Source organism: Hippopotamus amphibius, chromosome 17, assembly GCF_030028045.1.
Source record: "Hippopotamus amphibius kiboko isolate mHipAmp2 chromosome 17, mHipAmp2.hap2, whole genome shotgun sequence".
Classification (NCBI taxonomy): domain Eukaryota; kingdom Metazoa; phylum Chordata; class Mammalia; order Artiodactyla; family Hippopotamidae; genus Hippopotamus; species Hippopotamus amphibius.
In genome coordinates this window covers 13,179,311-13,199,842 of record NC_080202.1, presented here as the reverse complement: position 1 = coordinate 13,199,842, position 20,532 = coordinate 13,179,311, and the positions used below count along the sequence as shown (strand labels likewise).

The 20,532-nt window shown below is 42.6% G+C and overlaps 1 protein-coding gene across 3 annotated transcripts in view; it reads left to right on the top strand.

Annotated features, from left to right (window-relative positions):
- Positions 1 to 19,725, top strand: part of RPA1 (replication protein A1) — a 47,721-nt gene extending 27,996 nt beyond the window's left edge. For 2 of the 3 annotated variants that reach the window (XM_057714012.1, XM_057714014.1), the window contains 12 exons: positions 2,503 to 2,595; positions 5,392 to 5,536; positions 6,729 to 6,831; positions 8,086 to 8,154; positions 8,304 to 8,496; positions 8,655 to 8,794; positions 9,218 to 9,366; positions 11,608 to 11,740; positions 13,759 to 13,935; positions 14,483 to 14,590; positions 17,178 to 17,264; positions 18,714 to 19,725. In XM_057714012.1, coding sequence (XP_057569995.1) covers positions 2,503 to 2,595; positions 5,392 to 5,536; positions 6,729 to 6,831; positions 8,086 to 8,154; positions 8,304 to 8,496; positions 8,655 to 8,794; positions 9,218 to 9,366; positions 11,608 to 11,740; positions 13,759 to 13,935; positions 14,483 to 14,590; positions 17,178 to 17,264; positions 18,714 to 18,818 — 1,502 coding nt within the window. In that variant the 3' untranslated portion in view covers positions 18,819 to 19,725. Of the gene's footprint in view, positions 1 to 2,502; positions 2,596 to 5,391; positions 5,537 to 6,728; positions 6,832 to 8,085; positions 8,155 to 8,303; positions 8,497 to 8,654; positions 8,795 to 9,217; positions 9,367 to 11,607; positions 11,741 to 13,758; positions 13,936 to 14,482; positions 14,591 to 14,834; positions 14,879 to 17,177; positions 17,265 to 18,713 lie in introns of all 3 variants that reach the window. The other variant, XM_057714013.1, reaches the window with a different exon arrangement.
- The last annotated feature ends 807 nt before the right edge of the window (positions 19,726 to 20,532 follow it).

Here is a 20,532-nt window from a genome sequence, read left to right as displayed (position 1 = left end):
AAAATCGTAGCTATCATGAATATGTCTATTACAGGGCCTAAGTGAAATCTTGTTAAATATATTACATTTCGTTGACTCAAAGAATCCAGTGATTATAAAACTATACCATTATATTATATACTACTAAAAAGGAATTATAACATTAATTGTAATCCATATGTTAAAATGTTTAAAAATGTTCATCTTGCAGTGGGTAAATAGATAAGTTACATTTTTTTTAATCTGGTACACATAACATAAAATTTACATCTTAGTCATTTTTAAGTGTATCATTTAGTGACATTCAGTACAGTCATTGTTGTGCAGCCACCACTGCCATCCACCTCCAGAACTCTTTCATCATCCCAGACTGAAACTCTGTACCCATTAAACAGTCACTCCCCACTCCCACCAGTTCTGGTAACTACCCTTCTACTATAGATACCTTATAAAGGTTAGTTACATTTTGATGGAAATCAGTGTAAGAAATCAGCAAGATCCTGGGACCACGTCCTGTTTAGCAAGATGCTTGGAGAAGCAGATGTGGTAAGGGAGAAGGGACTTGAGCGTAGTGCAGGTATGTTTGAGACAGTGGAGAGTTGGGAGGAATTAGGGTGGAGTATAGCAGGGATTTGTGTATCTTCATGGTTCCATCTTGAATGTTTAAATATTTTGATTCATTTGAATAAAATTTCATGAAGCAGGTAAAAATGCAGATTAATTTTTTTTTCCAACCTCTTGGCCCCAATACTGTTTACTGAGCAACTCATCTTTTCCCTACTGGTTTAAAAAAAGGTTCACTGTAGAATTTCAGAATGATCCTTCATAAAGACACATTGTCAAAGGAGAACAGTTCTCCCATGCAATCTCATATGACATTCTGTAAATTCAGAGGTAATGGAGGCTAAAAAGTAGACATAAAAATTCATTGCCAATAATCTTGGCTTGGGACTTCCTGGTGGCGCAGTGGTTAAGAATCTGCCTGCCAGTGCAGGGGACGTGGGTTCGATCCCTGGTCCAGGAAGATCCAAATGCCGTGGAGCAACTAAGCCCATGTGCCACAGCTGCTGAGCCTGTGCTCTAGAGCCCTTGAGCCACAAGTACTGAGCCTGTGCGCTGCAACTACTGAAGCCTGCATGCGTAGAGCCCGTGCCCCACAAGAGAAGCCACCACACTGAGAAGCCTGAGCACCGCAACGAAGAGTAGTCCCCGCTTGCCGCAGCTAGAGAAAGCCCGAGCACAGCAACAAAGGACCTCCCCACCAAAAAAATAATCTTGGCTCTTTTTTCTATGTAAATAAGGCCTGTCAGTTTTTCTCTCCATAAGAAGAACTAAAGAATAAACAGTTCTGTTTAACCCTTTTAATTTGATGCTAAATTTATTTTACTCTGATAGCACAGTTAACTCTCATTTAGTTGTACCAGTTAAGAGTAACATTGGCAGAAGGAAATGAAATCAGTGTGCATTGTGCCCATTTGAGTTAGGCCCTTGGAAAACCCAGCAGGAATAAACCCAGCAGTGGAAGAAGCAGAGGCAAGGTGGCAAGCTGGGAGCTTTCCCAGGGGTGCTCACCAAGTCTGTTTTTCTGGCTCTCCAGGAAATGTTTTGAGCCGCACTTGTGTGCTGCAAGCACTCTTGGTGAGCAGCGCAGATTGGGTTGACTTCCACTTTTAGTGCCAGTCACAAAGGCAACATCCAATTCCATAAATCTATTATTTTTTTTAATTAAGTGTATTTTTTCAATTTTAACATTCTTCAGTTTCATAAACATTTGCGGAAAGGGTGAGCGGCAAGTAAATACTCTGATGGTGTGGCATTTCTTATTTTCTGCTTGAGAGACATGTTTCATTTCCCCTCCTTTTCCTTTTAATCTTCCTGTCTCCCCACCACACCTGCTTCTGAACTCCATCCTTATCGCTCCTGCTGTGACAGTTCACTAGCGCTTCATGGTACCTAAGGCGCTTTCAACTCTTATTTTCCACCAACTGTCAATTGCAAAATAAGGTTGCTTTGTTTGGGAGGGAAAGGGTAGAATCCTTTCTGAATGTCTTCTTTCCCTTTGAAGCAGGAGCACTTCAGAGACAATTGAACTGCTTTTAGGTTTTTGTTACCACCCAGCTTTTTCTTGTGATAGATCCTGCCGCGAACACAATTCTGTTGATAACATCGATTTGTTGCTATGGAAATAGTGGTAATGTCACAGGCTCAGCACAGTGACTTTACTTCAGGTTCATGCAGGAGAAATGAGCCAGGCTTTAGGGGAGAACCTCATTAAAACTGAAAGCTATCAATTATAAGCAGGTGAAAGGTAAATGGAGCCAAGCTTTTAGGTAATGAAAACAAAAGTGAACCCCTGTCGCTTTCGCTGCATGCAGTCAAGGGCCCCAGCATGAATTCCGACCCAGGAGAGTCTTTGACAAAAATCACAAATTTACACTTTCTCAGAGTATTTCTTCTACTTAAGTTTGTATCTCTTAACCCAAGCTACTTGCTCTAAAATGGTCCTTCTCTTTTGATCCTCAGGACACGGGCAGCAGCCAGCAGTTCCTCCTCCAGCCTCAGCAGTCAGTCCACCAACCAGCAGGCCCCAGCAACAGAATGGGAGCTCAGGAGTGGGTAAGGCCGCCACGTGAGGACACGTGCTCATGGTGTGTGGCAGGCTTTTGAATGATAGTTTGCAATTCAATCGGTGACTAAAGGGAGTTTTCAAAATGCCGTTCATGACAGTTGCTTCTTGCAAAGAATAATTCCAATTATTATTGTAAGATGTGTGATTGAAAAAATGATTAAAGACAGTCTTTTAAAGATACTTAATAGGCTTTTTTTTTAAAAAATCAGAATGATACATTGTTCTTTGTTAGCAGTTTATCTGGTAGTTTCTCACTTATACCCTCTTGACTAAGTGAATTACATGCCTTTTAAATTCTTGCCTTTTAACCCTCTAGGATCCACATATTACATCTGGCTTGTCTCTCTGCAGGTTCCCCATCTGGGGCTCTCTTGGGTATTTATCTTAGCTTGAAGACAGTATCATTTATGCTGGTCATTGGTCCTGCTTCTCTGTCTCACAGATGAGAAACAGTTTCTTCTTTTTAACTTTCTCTTCAGCAGGTGCCAAGTGGCTGTGATGGAATCGTTTTGTTTACTTCTTGGCCTTTGCTTTAGGGACCTCCTCGTGTGGGATGTCACCGTTGAAAATTACGATTTGTAGAATTTGGTTGGAAATTTATTTTGAGAGTTTCTTTTTTCTGTCACAGCTTCACATACATCACCTCCTCCCCTCCCCTCAACTATTAGTTTCTATTTTTCAATGCTAAGATTCTAAGAAAAGCAGGGTTAAGACATCACTAATGTTTCCATGAAACCTGCAGGACGTTATGTCTTTTTCCCCGTTAGTCTTTGATGTTTTTATCTACATTGCAATAGCTAGCTATCTTCTACCCATCTCCCTTTATAAGTGGATCTATTTATACACAACTCTCAAATTATGTACTGTTGAAGGGGGGTGGTGGAATAGATTATCTAAAATGGTAAATACCCTAAAAGTCACTTCCTTAGGCTGAAATACAAATAGTATGTTATTCTTCTCCCTCCCCCTCCCCCGCGCCCTACAAATTTATCTTTCCAGTTGTCTATCTTTGGCTTATATTGAGATTCATTTTAAAAAATCAGTTAACATTCCCTAAACACATAACTGGGTACTGAAAGAAAAAGGACTGGAAGTTTATTGAGGGGAGGCTGCCAGCCTGAAAACTGGATGTGTGTGTGTTTTATGTAATTGTATATTATAGGACTTGCCCAGTGGCGCAGTGGTTAAGAATCTGCCTGCCAATGCAGGGGACATGGGTTCAAGCCCTGGTCCGGGAGGTTCCCACATGCCGCAGAGCAGCTAAGCCCGTGTGCCACAACTACTGAGCCTGAGTACCACAACTACTAAAGTCCATGTGCCTAGAGCCCGTGCTCCACAACGAGAAGCCACTGCAATGAGAAGCCTGAGTGCAGCAACGAAGACCCAGTGCAGCCAAAAATAAATAAATAAATAAATAAATAAAAATATTTTTTTAGAAAATTGTATATTGTATACTAGGTATGTATTCTACAGAGTATGTGTGCTTCCCTGCATTACCTTGAGGTAATTGTTACTGTTCAGTGTGTAGTCGTTTCTTGATTCCCCAGTTAGCAAAGAAAATTTTAAGATCTTGGACAGTGTATGTATATTTTTTACTAAGTGCTACAAATGCCTAGAATAGTGCAGTATGTGCTGTGGAAACTCAATAAATAAATGCTGAGTAATGGAAGATTTACATTTCTAGCCAGATGCCATTCTAAAGAAATGTTTTCATATAGAAGGTATGAAATCATTGGACTAGATTATCTTTTCTGAATTTGGAGGTTGAAGCTTTGTGTGTTTTGGTTTGGTTTTTTAAAAAATATTTATTTATTTATTTATTTGGCCGTGTCGGGTCTTAGTTGCAGCACGTGGATCTTCATTGTGGTGCACAGTCTTCTCTCTAGTTGTGGTGAACAGGCTCTAGAGCATGCGGGCTTAGTTGTCCCATGGCACGTGGGATCTTAGTTCCCTGACCAGGGGTTGAACCTGTGTCTGCTGCGTTGGAAGCGCAGAGTCTTAACCACTGGACCACCAGGGAAGTCCCTGGAGGTCGAAGCTTTATAGAAACAGTGTGCATGTGAAGGATTTCATCTGCTTATAGGCTTTACGTCATTACGTATCCTTCCCAAGTACAAGGCAGCTGCTTAGGCTTGGATAAAGGAGTCAAGAAGGGGTCATGAAAGCCAGCCACCTACTTGTCTTGAACTGAAAACCGATTCTTGCCCTTAGCTCCCAACTAAACCCAATCCCGTAAACTTCATTGTAGACTTTCCTTTCCTGTAAGACCAGTTGGGAACTGGAGTTTTCTGGGGATGTTTAGAGGCGATGCATTGTGATAGGTATCCTGCACCTCAGATGGTTCACCCACTGTGTCCCTGAATTCCTAGCCTTGCTTTTTGCTTTTTCTCTTATGCAACTAGTGACTTGTCATGAGTTTCACGAGTCAGGAAGGTTGACTTTCTTTTCTGACCCATTATCTTGCTTGTTGACACAGGGGGGAAGTTTAAGAGGGTTGACCTCCAAAATAGCAGTGTCTGGGTTCATTCCTGTTGTTAGCTTGACCTCAGAGTGTAAGTCAGCAGATACAGTTGCAAACATCTGCTTGCCCAGCCTTCATTCTAGATCTGTCTCTAGCCTCCTGTTTCAGTCTCTGTTTGATCTCCAGATCTCTTGATTATTTAAAAGGAAAAACTTTGCCTCTCATCTTGTATGATATCACTAGTAATTAAGAGTTCTTGCAAAAACTTACTATAAAATTTAAATAAAATAATGATTGTCCTTCTTTGTATTTGTTTTTCAAGGTTCCACTGTATCTAAGGCTTTTGGTGCCTCAAAGACATTTGGAAAACCTGGACTAGGGAACACAGGTTCCAGCCTAGGGAACAGCTCTGGGGGAACACAGGCCAAAGTGGTGCCCATTGCCAGCCTCACCCCTTATCAGTCCAAGTGAGTTATTTCGTGGAATAAGTTTAGAAGGGACTTAGAAAAGAGTATGAGAGGTTATTATGGGCTCTTGAGTTACTTATATGTGAACTTCAGGGTTACCGTACATAAAAGGTTTCCTCCTCCCCCCCCCCGCCCCCTGAGAGGGGGAGGAGATTACAAATTATAGCAATCTTTAACTCTCTTAAAGTAAAAGAATGGCAAAAAGAGCAGTCGGCCATAGCCTATGGAGTTTCATTCATTTTAAAAGAATTTGAAATTTAAAAGATTTAATGTTTCAAGAATTGGTAGGTAGTCTTATGAGTAAAAATAAATATTTGTTCTAATCCAAAAGGTATTTCATCTTCTCATCATATATATAGGTGACTTTTAGTCTAAAAATTATTACTGTGATTTAGATGGCTAAAAGAATCTGTGCTATTGGTAGCAACCATATTAATATAACCTGAACAGATATTTCTTTTATATGACTCTTTTCCATTAAAAATCAATTTTAGCCTTTGAAAATTAGTGAGTGCTCTTTTCAGAATTCTTTCAAATATGTTTTTATTTGTTTTTCAATTCTTTGCAATATAGGGAAGATCTGTTCCCCTGTGAAATTATAAGTAAGGTAACTAATGTGCCCAGCACCTACGTTCAGGATGGCCACTAGGACTGGCTGTCAGATCTTGTGCCTCCTTTTTCTTGTGCCTCCTCTGTCTAAGGTCACAGTGCTTGAGGGTGTTTTCTTTTGGTGCCTTAGCCAACACCATGTTCCACACCCCTGTATTTATATTCAGTGTGTTGGAAACGAGACAGAAGTTTGACATCAGTTATATCAGTTCCCATAATTGAAAATAGTGGCAAAATATAATTGCTGGTATTACTGCATTTTCTATCTTAGAACCTTTCATTAAGGGGATAGTGTTGCCTTGGTGATGCTTTTTGGAGAAGAGAGAGCGTTCATAAATTTACTTATTTGACAGGAGAATGAGTCAGTGTTAAATCACCTTGTGTGTTTTACTATTTGCTTATTCTATAAACTGTCAAACCTGGATGTCATCGTGGGGTTTTTAATTAGCTGAATTAAAATACAGCTTACACTGAAAAATGGAATATGCATAAGATAAGAAAGGCTATAAGAAGATGATAGGGAACCTTTCAGATCTTTCCCAGGTAAGACTTCAGACACTAATATAATCTATTTTGTTTTTAGGTGGACTATTTGCGCTCGTGTTACCAACAAAAGTCAGATCCGTACCTGGAGCAATTCCCGAGGGGAAGGGAAGCTTTTCTCTATAGAACTAGTTGATGAGAGTGTGAGTATTTATCAAGTTGGGAAAGAGGAGTCGTCGACTCTGAGAAACAGAGGGCTCATCTCTGTGAAGGCCTGAGAGGTGAAAAACAATAAGTAGGTCAAGAAGAAACAAGATTCTTCTTGTTGTTTTTCCTCTCTTGTAGTCTTATAATGCTGTCTGGGGGCAAAGGGTTAAAGTCATAAATAAAATCCTTGATCTCAAATGAAAGCATTTGTAGCAGTAGAAATTAGTTTTCGAAATGTAAGTAGCCTCACGGGCAGGAGAAACCAGAGACGCTGTTTGACTTGCTGGAAGGCTTAGTCGAAGCGCCAGGAGGGAATGTCTGCTTAGGAGACAAGTGGAGCCTTGGGCCACAGTGGAAGGCACGCAGCAGCCTTGATTCATGATAAGCGATTGGTTTTGTGGGAGGTGGATTCTGGCTGTGCAGGGTTATATGCTTTACTGAAACAAAACCAAACCATGATAAAGAGACGAAAATCCAAGTTGCGGAATCTTGACAGTCTTGTCATGCTATTTCTCTGTCCATTAGTTTCATTTATAATTCCTAACATACTTCAAGGATTCTTTTCAAACTGCTGCATATCTCCTATTTGTTCAAACCTGTGAGAGGGCAGAAGAAAGTAGTTGGTTTTTTTGTTTGTTTTGTTTTTGGGAGATGGAATAACACCCCAACTGTATTGACTGTGAGGGCAGAATTGGTGTCAGCACCTAATTTTTTTTTTTTTTTAACCAAATGATTGGTCTCATCTGTCATTTGGCTCAAAATTCAGCTGTTAATTTAAGTTTCTTCTCCATCTGTAGCATTTTGACTGATGGGAAAGTAAAAGTGAAAATCTAGTCACAAGCAAGTTGAAAGTATGACTTGTTTTTCACATTTTTGGCAATGAGTCCTGAGTATGAAGTAATTCCTCGCTGGGTGCAAACGTGAGGGGAGCTCGTGAATCACGGGGACTCCGCGTACTTCCCTGGGGGCTTTAGTCATGTCACTCCGTGTTCAGAATTGTTGGGTTTTTTGTTTTTGTTTTTTTTTTAGGTTTCTAACTTGAGGTTAGTGAAGCACAGAAATGAGATCACTAGTTAAACTTGGGCTGTTTCATTGGAGTTAACTTTAATACATGACTATGAACTGTGTGTTTCTGGGCTGACTGTGCTGCTGCTTTCTCTAAAGAAGTCATTTTGACACTAAGGTGTCCTGTTTTTCACCGGTAAAACTTGAACTCCGCAATTCTAACCTGCTCTCGCACGCTCCTGCAGGGTGAAATCAGAGCGACTGCTTTCAATGAGCAAGCGGACAAGTTCTTTCCCCTGATTGACGTGAACAAGGTGTGGTGGTGTGGAGTCTGGGACGGGAGCGGCGTGGTGGGGCAAGGCTGAGGGGATGGCTGTCGCTCGGAGAGCTGTGTGGTGGTGAAGGGTTTTCACATCCGGTTTGATGGCCTATTCCGCGTTCTGTGGCGTGGCCTCTCTTGCAGGTCTATTACTTCTCTAAAGGCACCCTGAAGATCGCCAACAAACAGTTCACAGCTGTCAAAAACGACTATGAAATGACCTTCAATAATGAGACGTCCGTCATGCCCTGTGAAGATGGTCATCATTTACCCACAGTTCAGTTTGATTTCACAGGGATTGGTGACCTGGAGAACAAGTCTAAAGACTCACTTGTAGGTAAGTCTGCGCGTGAGAACGAAGTCAGTGGTGATTATTAGTTTTGTTTGCAACATATAGGGGAGGTGTGAGACGTGAGTGCTTGCTGTTCAAACTCCGGTCGTGCTGTAATGGGAGCCTTGACCATCTCTTGCTAAAACGTTGTGCCTCTGTTTTAGACATAATCGGGATCTGCAAGAGCTATGAAGATGTCACTAAAATCACAGTGAAGTCTAACAACAGAGAAGTCTCTAAGAGAAATATCTATTTGATGGACATGTCAGGGAAAGTGGTGAACGCTACTCTGTGGGGAGAAGATGTAGGTACCCGCGTTGAGCAGTGGGAGTGTGTGCAGAGAGGCGGAGATGTTGAGAGCTTCCCAGGTGGTGGTCTTGCCCTGGGGGCTGAGGGGCTTTGGCCATGTTGGCCACTAGACCCTTCCCGATGAAGGATTGGGCTGTCTGGGGAATATTTGAAAGCCTTTATTTCATTTACTTCTGTGAGATTTGCTATGATTTAGGTTTCACGTAGTGAAATGCCCTTTGCTCTAACTCTCGATTAGTTTTGATGTGTCTCTGAGCAGATTCTTGTGTGTGAGGTTCTCGTGTACAGATTCCACGTGCCGTTTATTGCAGTCACTCTGCTATTGGCTGTTTCATCTGTTTTCTGTGAAAATGTTCTGTGTGTTCTTCCTGCCAGTGATGCTTGTTTGTATTTGTTTGATGTCTTTGTTGTTATGCAGGCTGATAGATTTGACGGTTCTAGACAACCCGTGATGGCTATCAAAGGAGCCAGAGTTTCTGATTTTGGTGGACGGAGCCTCTCCGTTCTGTCTTCAAGCACCGTCATTGTGAATCCTGACATCCCAGAGGCCTATAAGCTTCGTGGATGGTAGGTTTTATGGGGCTAAGCACAGGGGTTATTTGAGCCTGGGCTTGGAGAAGAGCTGGTTCTTTTGGTTCCTATGATCAGTATGTGAGCTGTCTGCCAAGCAGAGAGCTTCGTTTCTGAGTGGAGCAGTTCCTATATTTCTTGGAGGCTTTATGCCTTCTGAGAGGATGGCTCTAAAGCCCTAAAACTGACAGACCTGTAATCCCATGACAAACCTGGAGAGTCGCAGGGAGCAATTAGGACAGGAATGCTGCCCGCTGACCTTGATCCTGCGAAGCAGGTGAGGCCAGGCTGCAGCAGCTGTGCGCTGAAGCTCTGTGAGCAGAGGCGTCTTTCTTTTCATGACTCAAAGCTGTGGGCTTCTGCGGTGCGGGGAGAGAAAGAGCTTTCTTGTTCCGTGCAGTCTCAGGTGCCAATCGCATCTTCTAGTGTGTATTCACTGGACTCTGATCAAGTGCGGTGGGCACAATGGGCTTTTGTGGGCATTACGTTGTTATTCACAAAGCGCTCGGGGGATGAGGAGAGCCTGCTAAAATCTCTGTGCCATGTCGAGCTGTTTAGGGTGTTAAAACTCTGCCTTAAAAGAGCACTTCAAACTGAAGCATGGTATGCAAGCATTGATATGGTCAGGAAAAGCCCTGGAACTAACTGGAGCGTCAGTAATTTGTGTAGTGGCAGTCACAGCGGGGAGTGTGTTGGTTTCCAACCATGTCTCAGGGTTTGAGTGACTAAAGAACTAGCTCGTATGACATACTTCCCACTTTTATTTGAGCCTAATGTGAACCAGTAGCTTTAGTATTTGACTAGTTTCATGAAACATCTACTGGCATGACCACGTCATTTAAGCCAGCCTTGTGCACGTGGGTCTGTGTTTAACTCTTCTGGAAGCTGGCATTGCATTGTAAGGCAGGGCCTGTTCGTTACTAATCTGATCAGATGTAACCACAGCTTTGGTTTGTCCTTATTGCTTGATTTTCTTTCAGGCTCTGGAGCTCGACCCCAGGTTAATTGCGTGCCCACATTAAGGTCTTCATATTATACTTGTCGATAACTTGTGCCCAGTCAGCATAAAAAGACATGGCTGTCCCCAGAATAACACAGCTTGGCATTGATCAAAGAGAAGCTCAGTGTACACACCCCACCTAGGCAAGGACTGGAGACGTTTAGATCTTGGTTGCAACAACGTGGAGTTTTTACTGTAAGAAGGGCTCCTCTCTCCTTGCTCTGTTGACTCCTGATGAGCTGTCTTTGGTGGCAAATGTCTCCTTGGAGTTTTTGAAACCGTAAACTTGTGTAGCTAGTCGCGGTGAAACAGATTTATGGACCTTGCTGTGCCTCTGTGACAGATTTAGCCACTTATCTGACATAACAAAAAGGCAATTGTCTGCAGCTTAGGGCAGCATCCATTCTGTTCCATGCTCTCCTTTTTTAAGGACCCTCTTCTGTATGTGGTTACTTCTAGTTATCCTCCTTTTGGGTGACATTGGCATGTTTTTAATCTCAGACTGACTCTTCCCTGCCACAAGTATGTTTCTGAGACACTTCCTCTTGGGTCCCCTTTCCTTCATATTAGCTGATATGTGATCAAGAAATGTAACCAATTTTAATAATAATTTGACAAATTAAGTTCAGCTTTAATATTGGCATAAGTAAAATATCACTAAGATAAATCTACAAGGAAACAGATAAATAACTTCTAAAAAATTACTTTGGATTATGTAATCTTTTGAAATTGTACCAGACTTAAAAGATCTTTCACCATGGGAACACTTTTTGCTACCCTGTTAAAATAGTCCACTGTCCCTTTCTATCCTGATACGTTTCAGGGATGATAAAAATGCAGCTGCTGAGCAAGAATGAGCATCCGTAGCCCAAAGAACTGTTCCAGAGCTCTTCATTGTTGCTTTTTTTGTTGTTGACTTTCCGGGTTACTGTTTTTAGTCCTTGGGCCCTGCGGCCAGTGTTGATATATGCAAGGCTAATTTAAAAAGTTTCTGTGGTAGTTTGGCACTGTCTTTCTTGACCACCAGGGGGCATCAAAGCAATTGAGATTAAAAAAAAAAAAGAGGTCATTCCATTTCTGCAGTAGACTTCAGATACAGTGAGGAAGATACTGCCATCAGTCCACTTGGGCATAACCCATGAAAGTTGGGTGGGGAGTGGATAGCCTGTATCTGGCATGTAGAAATAAGTATCATATTCAGTAAGCATATGAAGTGCCTGTTATCCTTTATTTTTCAGGTTTGACTCAGAAGGACAAGCCTTGGGTGGCGTTTCCATCTCCGATGTAAAGGGTGGAGGGATAGGAGGGAGCAACACCAACTGGAAAACTTTATATGAGGTTAAATCGGAGAACTTGGGCCAAGGTGACAAGGTATCTGCATTCCTAACTTTCTTCACAAAAGCATGTAAGATGTGCGAGAGGATGAGTTTTCAGATCCGATTTCTGGTACCAGCTGTTAGACCTTAATTCAGAGCTGTGATTCTTACCTGGGGCTCTACCCAGAGCGTGGCGTGGTGGTTGAGGACCCCAGCCGAATGAAGGAGCCATGCTTTCTCACAGGAGTATGTTATATCCCTCAGGTAGGCTGAGGCAGAAAGATGTTCAGAGCTCTGACTTAGAGGGTTGTGTAATTCTCGGAGGGATCTTAACAGAGTGATAGGAATCAAGTTGTGTATTGTGTGAACTGCCTTCGGATCTGTATTTCTTTTCTGTGATTGTTCCTGCAAACCAAAATGCCCGCATACCAGGAAGGTGGCTTTTGAGATTATAGCTCACCCTGAGCATTCGTCAGGCTCAGCCAGGCTCAGCCACAGACCACGGGCGGGCGGGTCACATGTACCCTCCCTGGCTGCAGAATATTAACGCCTTGCTGGCTGAGCGCTGCTGGTATTCTCTGGAAAGAATTGGCTCTGGTATTTGACCTTAGTTGCAACTTCCCTTTCAATGTTTGTATTTAATGACCCTCCTCCCATCTTGATCTAAACCTGTATTCTGTCAGCAGTTCAATATTTAAATCATTTATTTCTCCTTTATGCTCCCCAAACCAGTAATTCCTGCTTTATTATTGTCATATTACACAATATAGTTTTTATTCCTTACTGTCTCATTTCGCTCTACTCTCTTATCCTTCATTGTCAACGACTGCAACTCATATTGCTGTCATACAGCATCCTGAGAGTGAAACATTGGACAAATCTGTGTCACTCTTTGGGTTCTCTTGTCAACCAGTTTCTTTCTTAGATCTAAGGGTAGACAGTACATAACGAGAAATCAGGCCTAGAGAGCACCTGTTCTCATCTAAACCTTCAAGTCACACTTTGAATCTGGACCTTACCTGGAAGGAGAGCCCTTTAGGCATTCTCCTCGGAGACTCCCCTTCTCTGAGCCTTTTAGAGGGAGGGTTTGTCTGAGCTCTTTAAACATCCACCTTATTGCTCTGCCTCTTTTGGTCTGAAACATCAGGCAGCCGCAGAGGCTGCTGACCTGGCCCTGAATTCGGAGTACACCCAGAGGGAACTGCTTGCCCCCCAAAATTATTCATCCCATATCCTTTCCATGTGACTTAAAAGGAAAGCAAGTAGCAGCAACGTCAAACCCATGCATGTGACTTGGTGCTTGCTGCATTTACTTACCAGTGATGTCTCCACTTTGAAGGTGCTTGTTCAGTCTTTCTGCATTCTGCTGGATCTGATGGCTTAGACCAGGGGTTCACAAACAGGCCCACCTGCTGTATTCAGCCTGCCACCTGTTGTAAACACAAGTGTACTATTGAAACTAGCCACCCGCTCTCACCTCCACACTGTCTGTGGACAGACTTGCACCACAGCAGCAGGGCGAGTGGCTGCCACAAAGACTGTGACCCAGTGACTTAAAGCCTGAAGTACTGACTGTCTGGCTTTTTATGGAAAAAGCTTGCCGACCCCTGGGCAGACAGAGATACAGGTGAATCTAGACACTCGAAATCACTGCCGCTGTTTTTAATGTGGTAGGAATGGTTGAACGTAACTGTGCTAGATTTTACTGCATTGCTCTCTATTTCCTGGTTTTGTTACCTTTGGAGGGTCAGAGGAACAGGAGGAACAAATCTTTGTCTCTCGAAGTCTTTGTCTTTCATGTAGTCTGTTTAAGTTTTAATTAATGTAGTCTCATTTAGAATTAACTCCTGTTTTATAAAGGAATAATATGCTTTAGAACTTGGTTCATTACCTTCGTGGGGTTTGTAGTCCACACAAGTGACTTCTAAAACTATAGAATGAATTATTCCCTGTAATCACACTGTGATAGTGAGAATTAGAACACGTAAACACCTACCCCTCATAGGTAAGGGCAAATCCAGTCCTGAACATAGGCCTGTGCTCTGTGTCTCATGTCACTCTTTTATCCTGAAGCCCGACTATTTCAGCTCTGTGGCGACAGTGGTGTATCTTCGCAAAGAGAATTGTATGTACCAGGCCTGCCCAACTCAGGACTGCAATAAGAAAGTGATTGATCAGCAGAATGGGTTGTACCGCTGCGAGAAGTGTGACAGTGAATTTCCCAATTTCAAGTACCGCATGATCCTGTCAGTAAGTAGAATGGGTGGATGAGGACCACTCTGCTGTTTCTTGAGTCCGTACCAAGTGCCAGACACCGTAGAGACTAGTTGTCTCTGAGTTAGGCTTTCAGATTGTCTGGGACGCTCAGCAGTGACTGAGAGCTATCTTATGGAGTGCCTCCTGGTGACTGAAGGATGTACAATTTAAAGTGCAGAGGACATTGGAGGCTTGTTCAAAACCTTTAGTCCAAAGGCCATTGCAGCTGGAGAGCCACTGAGTGCCGTGTGCCCGGATTCTGCACCTCAAGGAGAGTTTAGTTGGGCTATATCTCCACTGCTGTCTGAAATCACACATCCACACCACATCGTGTTCCTGCTGTGATCCAGGCTTAACATTTTGAACTTCTTTCTTGGATACTTTTTACATTCTTTGAAAAGAATATAGCCTATGTAGTGGAAATGGCATTTTTCGCTAGAAATCATTTTAATGAGTGGAAAAAGTTAATCTCCCTTGTCTCCTTAGTGTGTCTTCCTTTTATTATTTCTTTGCTGAAGTAATGTGGAGTTGTGTTTTTTAGGTAAATATTGCCGATTTTCAAGAGAATCAGTGGGTCACATGTTTCCAGGAATCTGCAGAGGCCATCCTTGGACAGAGCACTGCTTATCTTGGGGAGTTAAAAGAGAAGGTCGGCCACGTCTTGTATTATTACTGTAATAGTTCCCATGCTGTAACACTTACCATTGTTTGCTCTTCAATATTTTTTGGTTTGTTGCTTTTGGGTGTTGTATATAGTTTCTCAGTGATGATTATTTGAGAGCTCATCTGATTCTGTCTAATTGTGTCTACTTTGGATGTGCTAACAATGAGGTTATGAAGTAATATATGTAAAATGCTTTAAAAACAGCACTTTTTTCTCCTGTTACTATTAGCACACCGGGAGTCAGTGGGCCTGCAGTCATTTGAGATCTAGAAGGTATCTTCTAAAATAAGCCTTAAGTACAGATGTGCTTTTCCTTTTCTTTTCTTTTTTAATTTCCATCATGGTATATCCTGGGATGTTGAATAGTTCCCTGTGCTATACAGTAGGACCTTGTTGTCCGTGCATTCTATATATACTAGTTTAAAACTACTAACCCCAAACTCCCAGTCCATCCCCCTCTCCCCACCCCCACCTCGGTAACCACAAGTCTGTTCTCTATGTCTGTGAGTCTGTTTCTGTTTCGTAGATAGGTTCATTTGTGTCATATTTTAGATTCCACTTGTAAGTGATATCATATGGTATTTGTCTTTCTTTTTCTGACTTACTTCACTTAGTATGATAATCTCTAGTTGCATCCATGTTGCTGCAAATGGCATTATTTCATTCTTTTTTATGGCTGAGTACTATTCCATTGTGTATACGTACCACATCCTTATCCATTCCAGATGTGCCTTTTTAATGTAATAAACACTTTTCTGAACAGTTGAGTCAAATCCTGGTTTAAATTCACATATAAAAAAAATAAAAAATAAAAAAAATAAATTCACATATAAGGTACTTGCTTATTTCATGTTGTCAGATGCAATTTTTATGAAGTAAATTTCTTTCATAAGATAACTTTCTCTCTTTCATTTTTATAAAGTAGTGTTCTCACATATTAGTTTTCTTTAATTCAGGGAATAGATTACTAATTATCCTAAACTTAGGAAAGATATTTGCTCAGATAAAGCATATAAAGACCCATAAGCCATATTTTCTGAGCCACACAGATTAGCATCTTATCTATAGATTCTCCCCCGCCATTTTCCTCAAGATCTGTCCGGATACTTGTAAAAGCCACTAACAAAAAAAGATTTGTCATTTGTTTTGGGGGGGGGGGTGTGCTTTATTATTTTTTTAATACATTTAATAACATGCATTTTATTTTTTTTTAAATTTATTTATGTTTGGTGTGTGTGTTTTTTCTTTTCTTTCTTCTGCTCTGTTTGGCTCTGCCCCTGTGTCTCTTTGAAATTTTCTATGAGCTCTCTGAAAATAATCCCAACAAGCCCTTTTATAGAAATAAGTGGAATTGACTTTAAAGTATGATGGTATCTTTTATCTGTTTTGCCTGGTCCTCTATTTTCATATCAGATTTTAAGGCTCGAGGCAGCCTTTCAGGATTTTTTATGAGCTTATTACATTTGACTGGTTTTACTGCCAGTGAATGAGGACATATAGAAACTCTTCCCTCAGGAACCATGATATTCTTGGAGTACGCGCTCCATGCTTTCACTAATCTTGAAAGAATGATGGCAGCTGGTATGATTTTCTGAAGGTTTAACACATTGTTTTATTTACATACCCGAAAGCCTGAGGTCTGTGTGTGTGTGTGTGTAGTAACCTTTACACAAAAAGGTTCTGTATATAATAAAGCTACTTTCATGTTCCAAGCGGCTTGCAAAGATAACATGAACTATTAATTTTATAAAAAGTTATTATGCATTTATTTTATACATTTTTATATAAAATGCTTTCTCTAATTCCTCTCTGTTTACCAGACTTTTTTTTTTTTTAATTCAGAAGCTTAATCAAATAGTATTTGAGGGGCCTACGAAAGAGGGAGAGAGGACTGTGGTTTTTACACTTTTTCCCTGACCTTTGCCTACTTTTCCTGTCGTCTTCACGTACTCACCAAATCTGTAGTTGTAAACCCAGAGGCTGAAATAATACATGTGACAACTTGAACTTTTCTCTGAGTGTTCCCCCCTCCCCCTCCCGGTTCCTAATTTGTGATGAAGATGCTGAGCCTCAGATCTATTCCGTCACAGACTTTTAAAGTTTAGAAATGTGTTTCCTAAGAGTGTTTCAGTTTTTTTCTATTGTGGTAAAATATCCATAAAATTTACCATTTTAACTATTTTAAAATATAAGTTCAGTGGCATTAAATACCTTCATATTCTTGTGCAGCCATCACCAGCACCCAGCTCTAGAACTTTCTCATCCTCCCAGGCCAGTACTCTGGACCCATCAGACACTAACTCTGCATTGCCCCTGGCTGCCGTCATTCCACTTTCCCTCTCTATGAATTTGAATTCTCTAGGTAGAGTATCTTAATTTTTAATAAAATTCTACCTGAACGGTTGTATGTGATGAAATGTCACCTGTCGCTTAGTCATTCCTAAGAAAATGTTAAACCACTGGGGGTGACCGTTTTCTCAGGGTTTTCCTCAAAGGCTTTTCAAAAATCTCACAGATATTTTCAAATGGTCTGGTAGTTTCCACGCCTACAGTTTTATGTTTGTTTTTGCAGAACGAGCAAGCATTTGAGGAAGTTTTCCAGAGTGCCAACTTTCGATCTTTTACATTCAGGATCAGGGTCAAACTGGAGACCTACAATGTAAGTAACGTCACCCACGGTGCAGGAGGGGGGTTGGCCGTGGGGAACTGCTGTTTGTCCCCCACGACGGCATTGAGATGTTCACTGTCAGTTCCTTGCTTACTGCTTTCCAGACCCAACACTAAGCACCCTGCGTTTATTACTCATTGAATCTTCCCGACTCCAGGGTACCCTTATTATCCCCGTTTTCAGATGAGGAAACAGACTTAAAGAGAGGTTGAGGGTCTTGTCCAGTGTCAGCATCCAGGGAAAAAGTGCTGTGTGACCTTTTCAGTGAAAACCTGGGGGTTTTTGGTTTGTGTCCTGACAAAAGGGACTCACATCTTCCACATGGTTTGGGTTCTAAAGTCGGTGTGTGAAACAGAGACCACATGTAGTTAAAAGTACCTTGAAAATTCCTTAAATGGCTCATAACATCATACAGTTGTAAAGTCATGAAAAAACAGCCTTTATTGAGTACTCACTGTCTGTCAGATACTGTTCTGCACCCTTTACCTGCATTGTCTCACTTCATGCTGGCAGTAACCCTGTGTGTAGGAACTATTCTTACCCCTCCTTCTTACCAGCAAGAAAAATGTAGGCATACGGAGAATGAGTAACGTGCCTAAATTCACATGCTAGCAAGTGGCGGAGCTAATAATTGCACGCAGGCAGTCCAGCCTCAGAGCTTCGCTCTCAGCCACGCTTAGAAATAAGACTGGGTTTAGTTGGTACGGAGCATACTGGAGTGTGCGAGCCCCCAGGCTGGCCTCACCTCGTTCTGCCTCTGAAGGCACCGTCCACCCTAGTGAGCCGGTGGGGGGAGAGAATTCAGAAAACTTCTCTGCTTGTTTCAGGGTTTACTCGTTCTGTTTTATTGTCAGACCTTAACCCTAACACCTGCTGTTAGCTATGCTTGGTTTTCTGAGCATTAAATGAGAGAGGGGCTCCAGATGTCAGTGTTACAGTGTTGGGGTGGGGTCGGAAGGGAGGGACGGAAGGGTCACTTGGTGTGGACAGGGGAGGTGAAAGGCAGCAAGGTCACCTCTTGCGGGGCTGAGATGGGCCCACGGCAGGTCTCCCTCCTCTCCCCACTGCCCCTGCTTTCAGAGCCAGCTGTGTGACTTTAGGAAGTCACTGTCTTCTCTGGGCTCCTGTTTCCCCCTCTGTAAAGGGAATAAATTGAACCTGATGAGCCCTCTAAGGTCCATGGCGCTTGGAGTCTGGGTTTCTGAGTGTTTGGCAGCATGAGGAGCAGGTGAAGAGGGCCTGTGTGGAAGGGAGGCCTTTGTCCACGCTCCCAGCCCTGGAGACTCTGCCCTGGGCTCCCAGCATCATTGTTTCTTTATTGGAATGGTGGAACTCTGAACCCAGCAGGTCTTTGTGATTTCTCCCACTGGGATCATTGAAACCGCTGCCCCACGGCCACAGGCTTTCCTTGGTTCACAAATCGCTTTTCTCTTTTGAAAGGATGAGTCTCGAATTAAGGCCACTGTGATGGACGTGAAGCCCGTGGACTACAGAGAATATGGCAGAAGGCTGGTCACGAGCATCAGGAAGAACGCGGCGATGTGAGCCGAGCCTGCTGACGGGCAGGAGTTTGTAGATAGAGGGCTGAAGCGAGCAGACCTCACACCCCCGCCCCGCCCCACTCTGCCCCACGCATGACAGCTCCGTGTTGACTGCACGGTGCAGAGCGCCTCTCTTTGGTGGACTAAGCTGTTGCCTCTCATGCACATCTGGGAACCCACTGGCAGCAAAAGGAAGGATGCTCGGATGGCTGTGGTGTAAACTGTGTCAGACCTCGGGGTCACCTGGCAGGGAGTGTAGAACCAGTCACTCCCTCTCTCTTAGGCTTTTGTCAGTTTTATTAAGATTTCATTATCTTCAACCAGGAATTATGTCGTGAGTAATTGACCCTAAATCTTCAGACAGTGGAATAAATTATGTAAGTAGGGTTTCCGCTTCTCCAGTGGTGACACCTTCGCAACTCCGGTCCTTCTCGGGAGGGAGAGCCGAGAAGTAGCCTTGCAGAGGAGCCTGGGTGTTTCAGTACACGTCTTCCTAGAATTCAAAGGCTCTCTTTCTAGAGGTGCCACACAGTTGTTAATGCTTGGAATGGCAATAGGGTAGAATTATTAATCAAAGTCGTATCTTTTATATCTGAAGAATATCCTTCCTTCAGGGCTTAATAGACTGAGTCAGATGGGTCTGATATTAATCAAAATCGTCTCTTCTGAGAGAGGCTGATAAGCATTGACTTGCCGTCCCCTAGGGACACCCAGGCAACTACAAAGCACTGCTTTAGTTTTCCCTTCAATTCATGTTGCATTTGGGTTGGTATGCCTTTTCCACCTGTACATATTTCCTGCATTTGTATGTTTCTTTTCTCGATTAAAGCTACGTTAAATAGAAGGGATTTTGAAGAGAGAAGCCCTTTTGTTTCCATTGCTTTGTTTAATAAACAGTATATTCTCTGCTCGTGAATCCTACTTTCTTTGAATGCAAAGGGTTCTTGTAACTGGAAAGCAATTAATTAGCCTTCATAATAAATGTTCACTTGGGGGAGATGTTAACTCGTTACAAACTCGAAGATTAGTCCAAAGCATGGAGATCATTCTTTCTAATGTTTGCAACCCTGAAATGCATCTTTAAAAGGAATGAAAACACCAAAAACAAAAAGCCATTGTGTCCAAGAATGCTGACAGTGTGGCACTTTGGGATTTTATTGATGTTTACACAGCAGTCCTAACACCGACCAGGCTTTGAAATGTGAACAGACAGTGAGCTGGTAAGAAAACAGTAATTATGCTACTGGGCTTTTCAGTCAGCGAGAGCTTGCCTGCTCTGTGTGTTCCTAATCATATTAATTTAATTATCTGTCCGGTGGCTGCAGCCCGCCACTTGGCATGTGCTGCACACCTCTCTCCAAGCACCCAGGCAGCGTTGCAGTCTTCCTGCAGCGCCAGGCCCTGGTTTTTCATCTGGGCGAGTGTGGCACATGGAGGCCTTGGGTGGAGCTGGAGAACGAGGACGTCCTGTCTGTGTCATCCTCAGCTGTCCTCTTTCTGGAGGAACCAGCTGGCGCTAGGCAGGGTGACTCCCATTGCCCAGAACATAGAGCGGCCTTTTCTCAGGCCCACTAATTGTCTGGATACGTTCTAGTCTCAGAAGATGGCGACTGGGCCGTACTTGATTTTCTGGCCGAGGCCCCAACGATTTTTATGGAAGCTTCTTTCTGTCTGACCTTGCTCGTAAAGCACTGACTAGAAAATTACAGTCTTCAGCA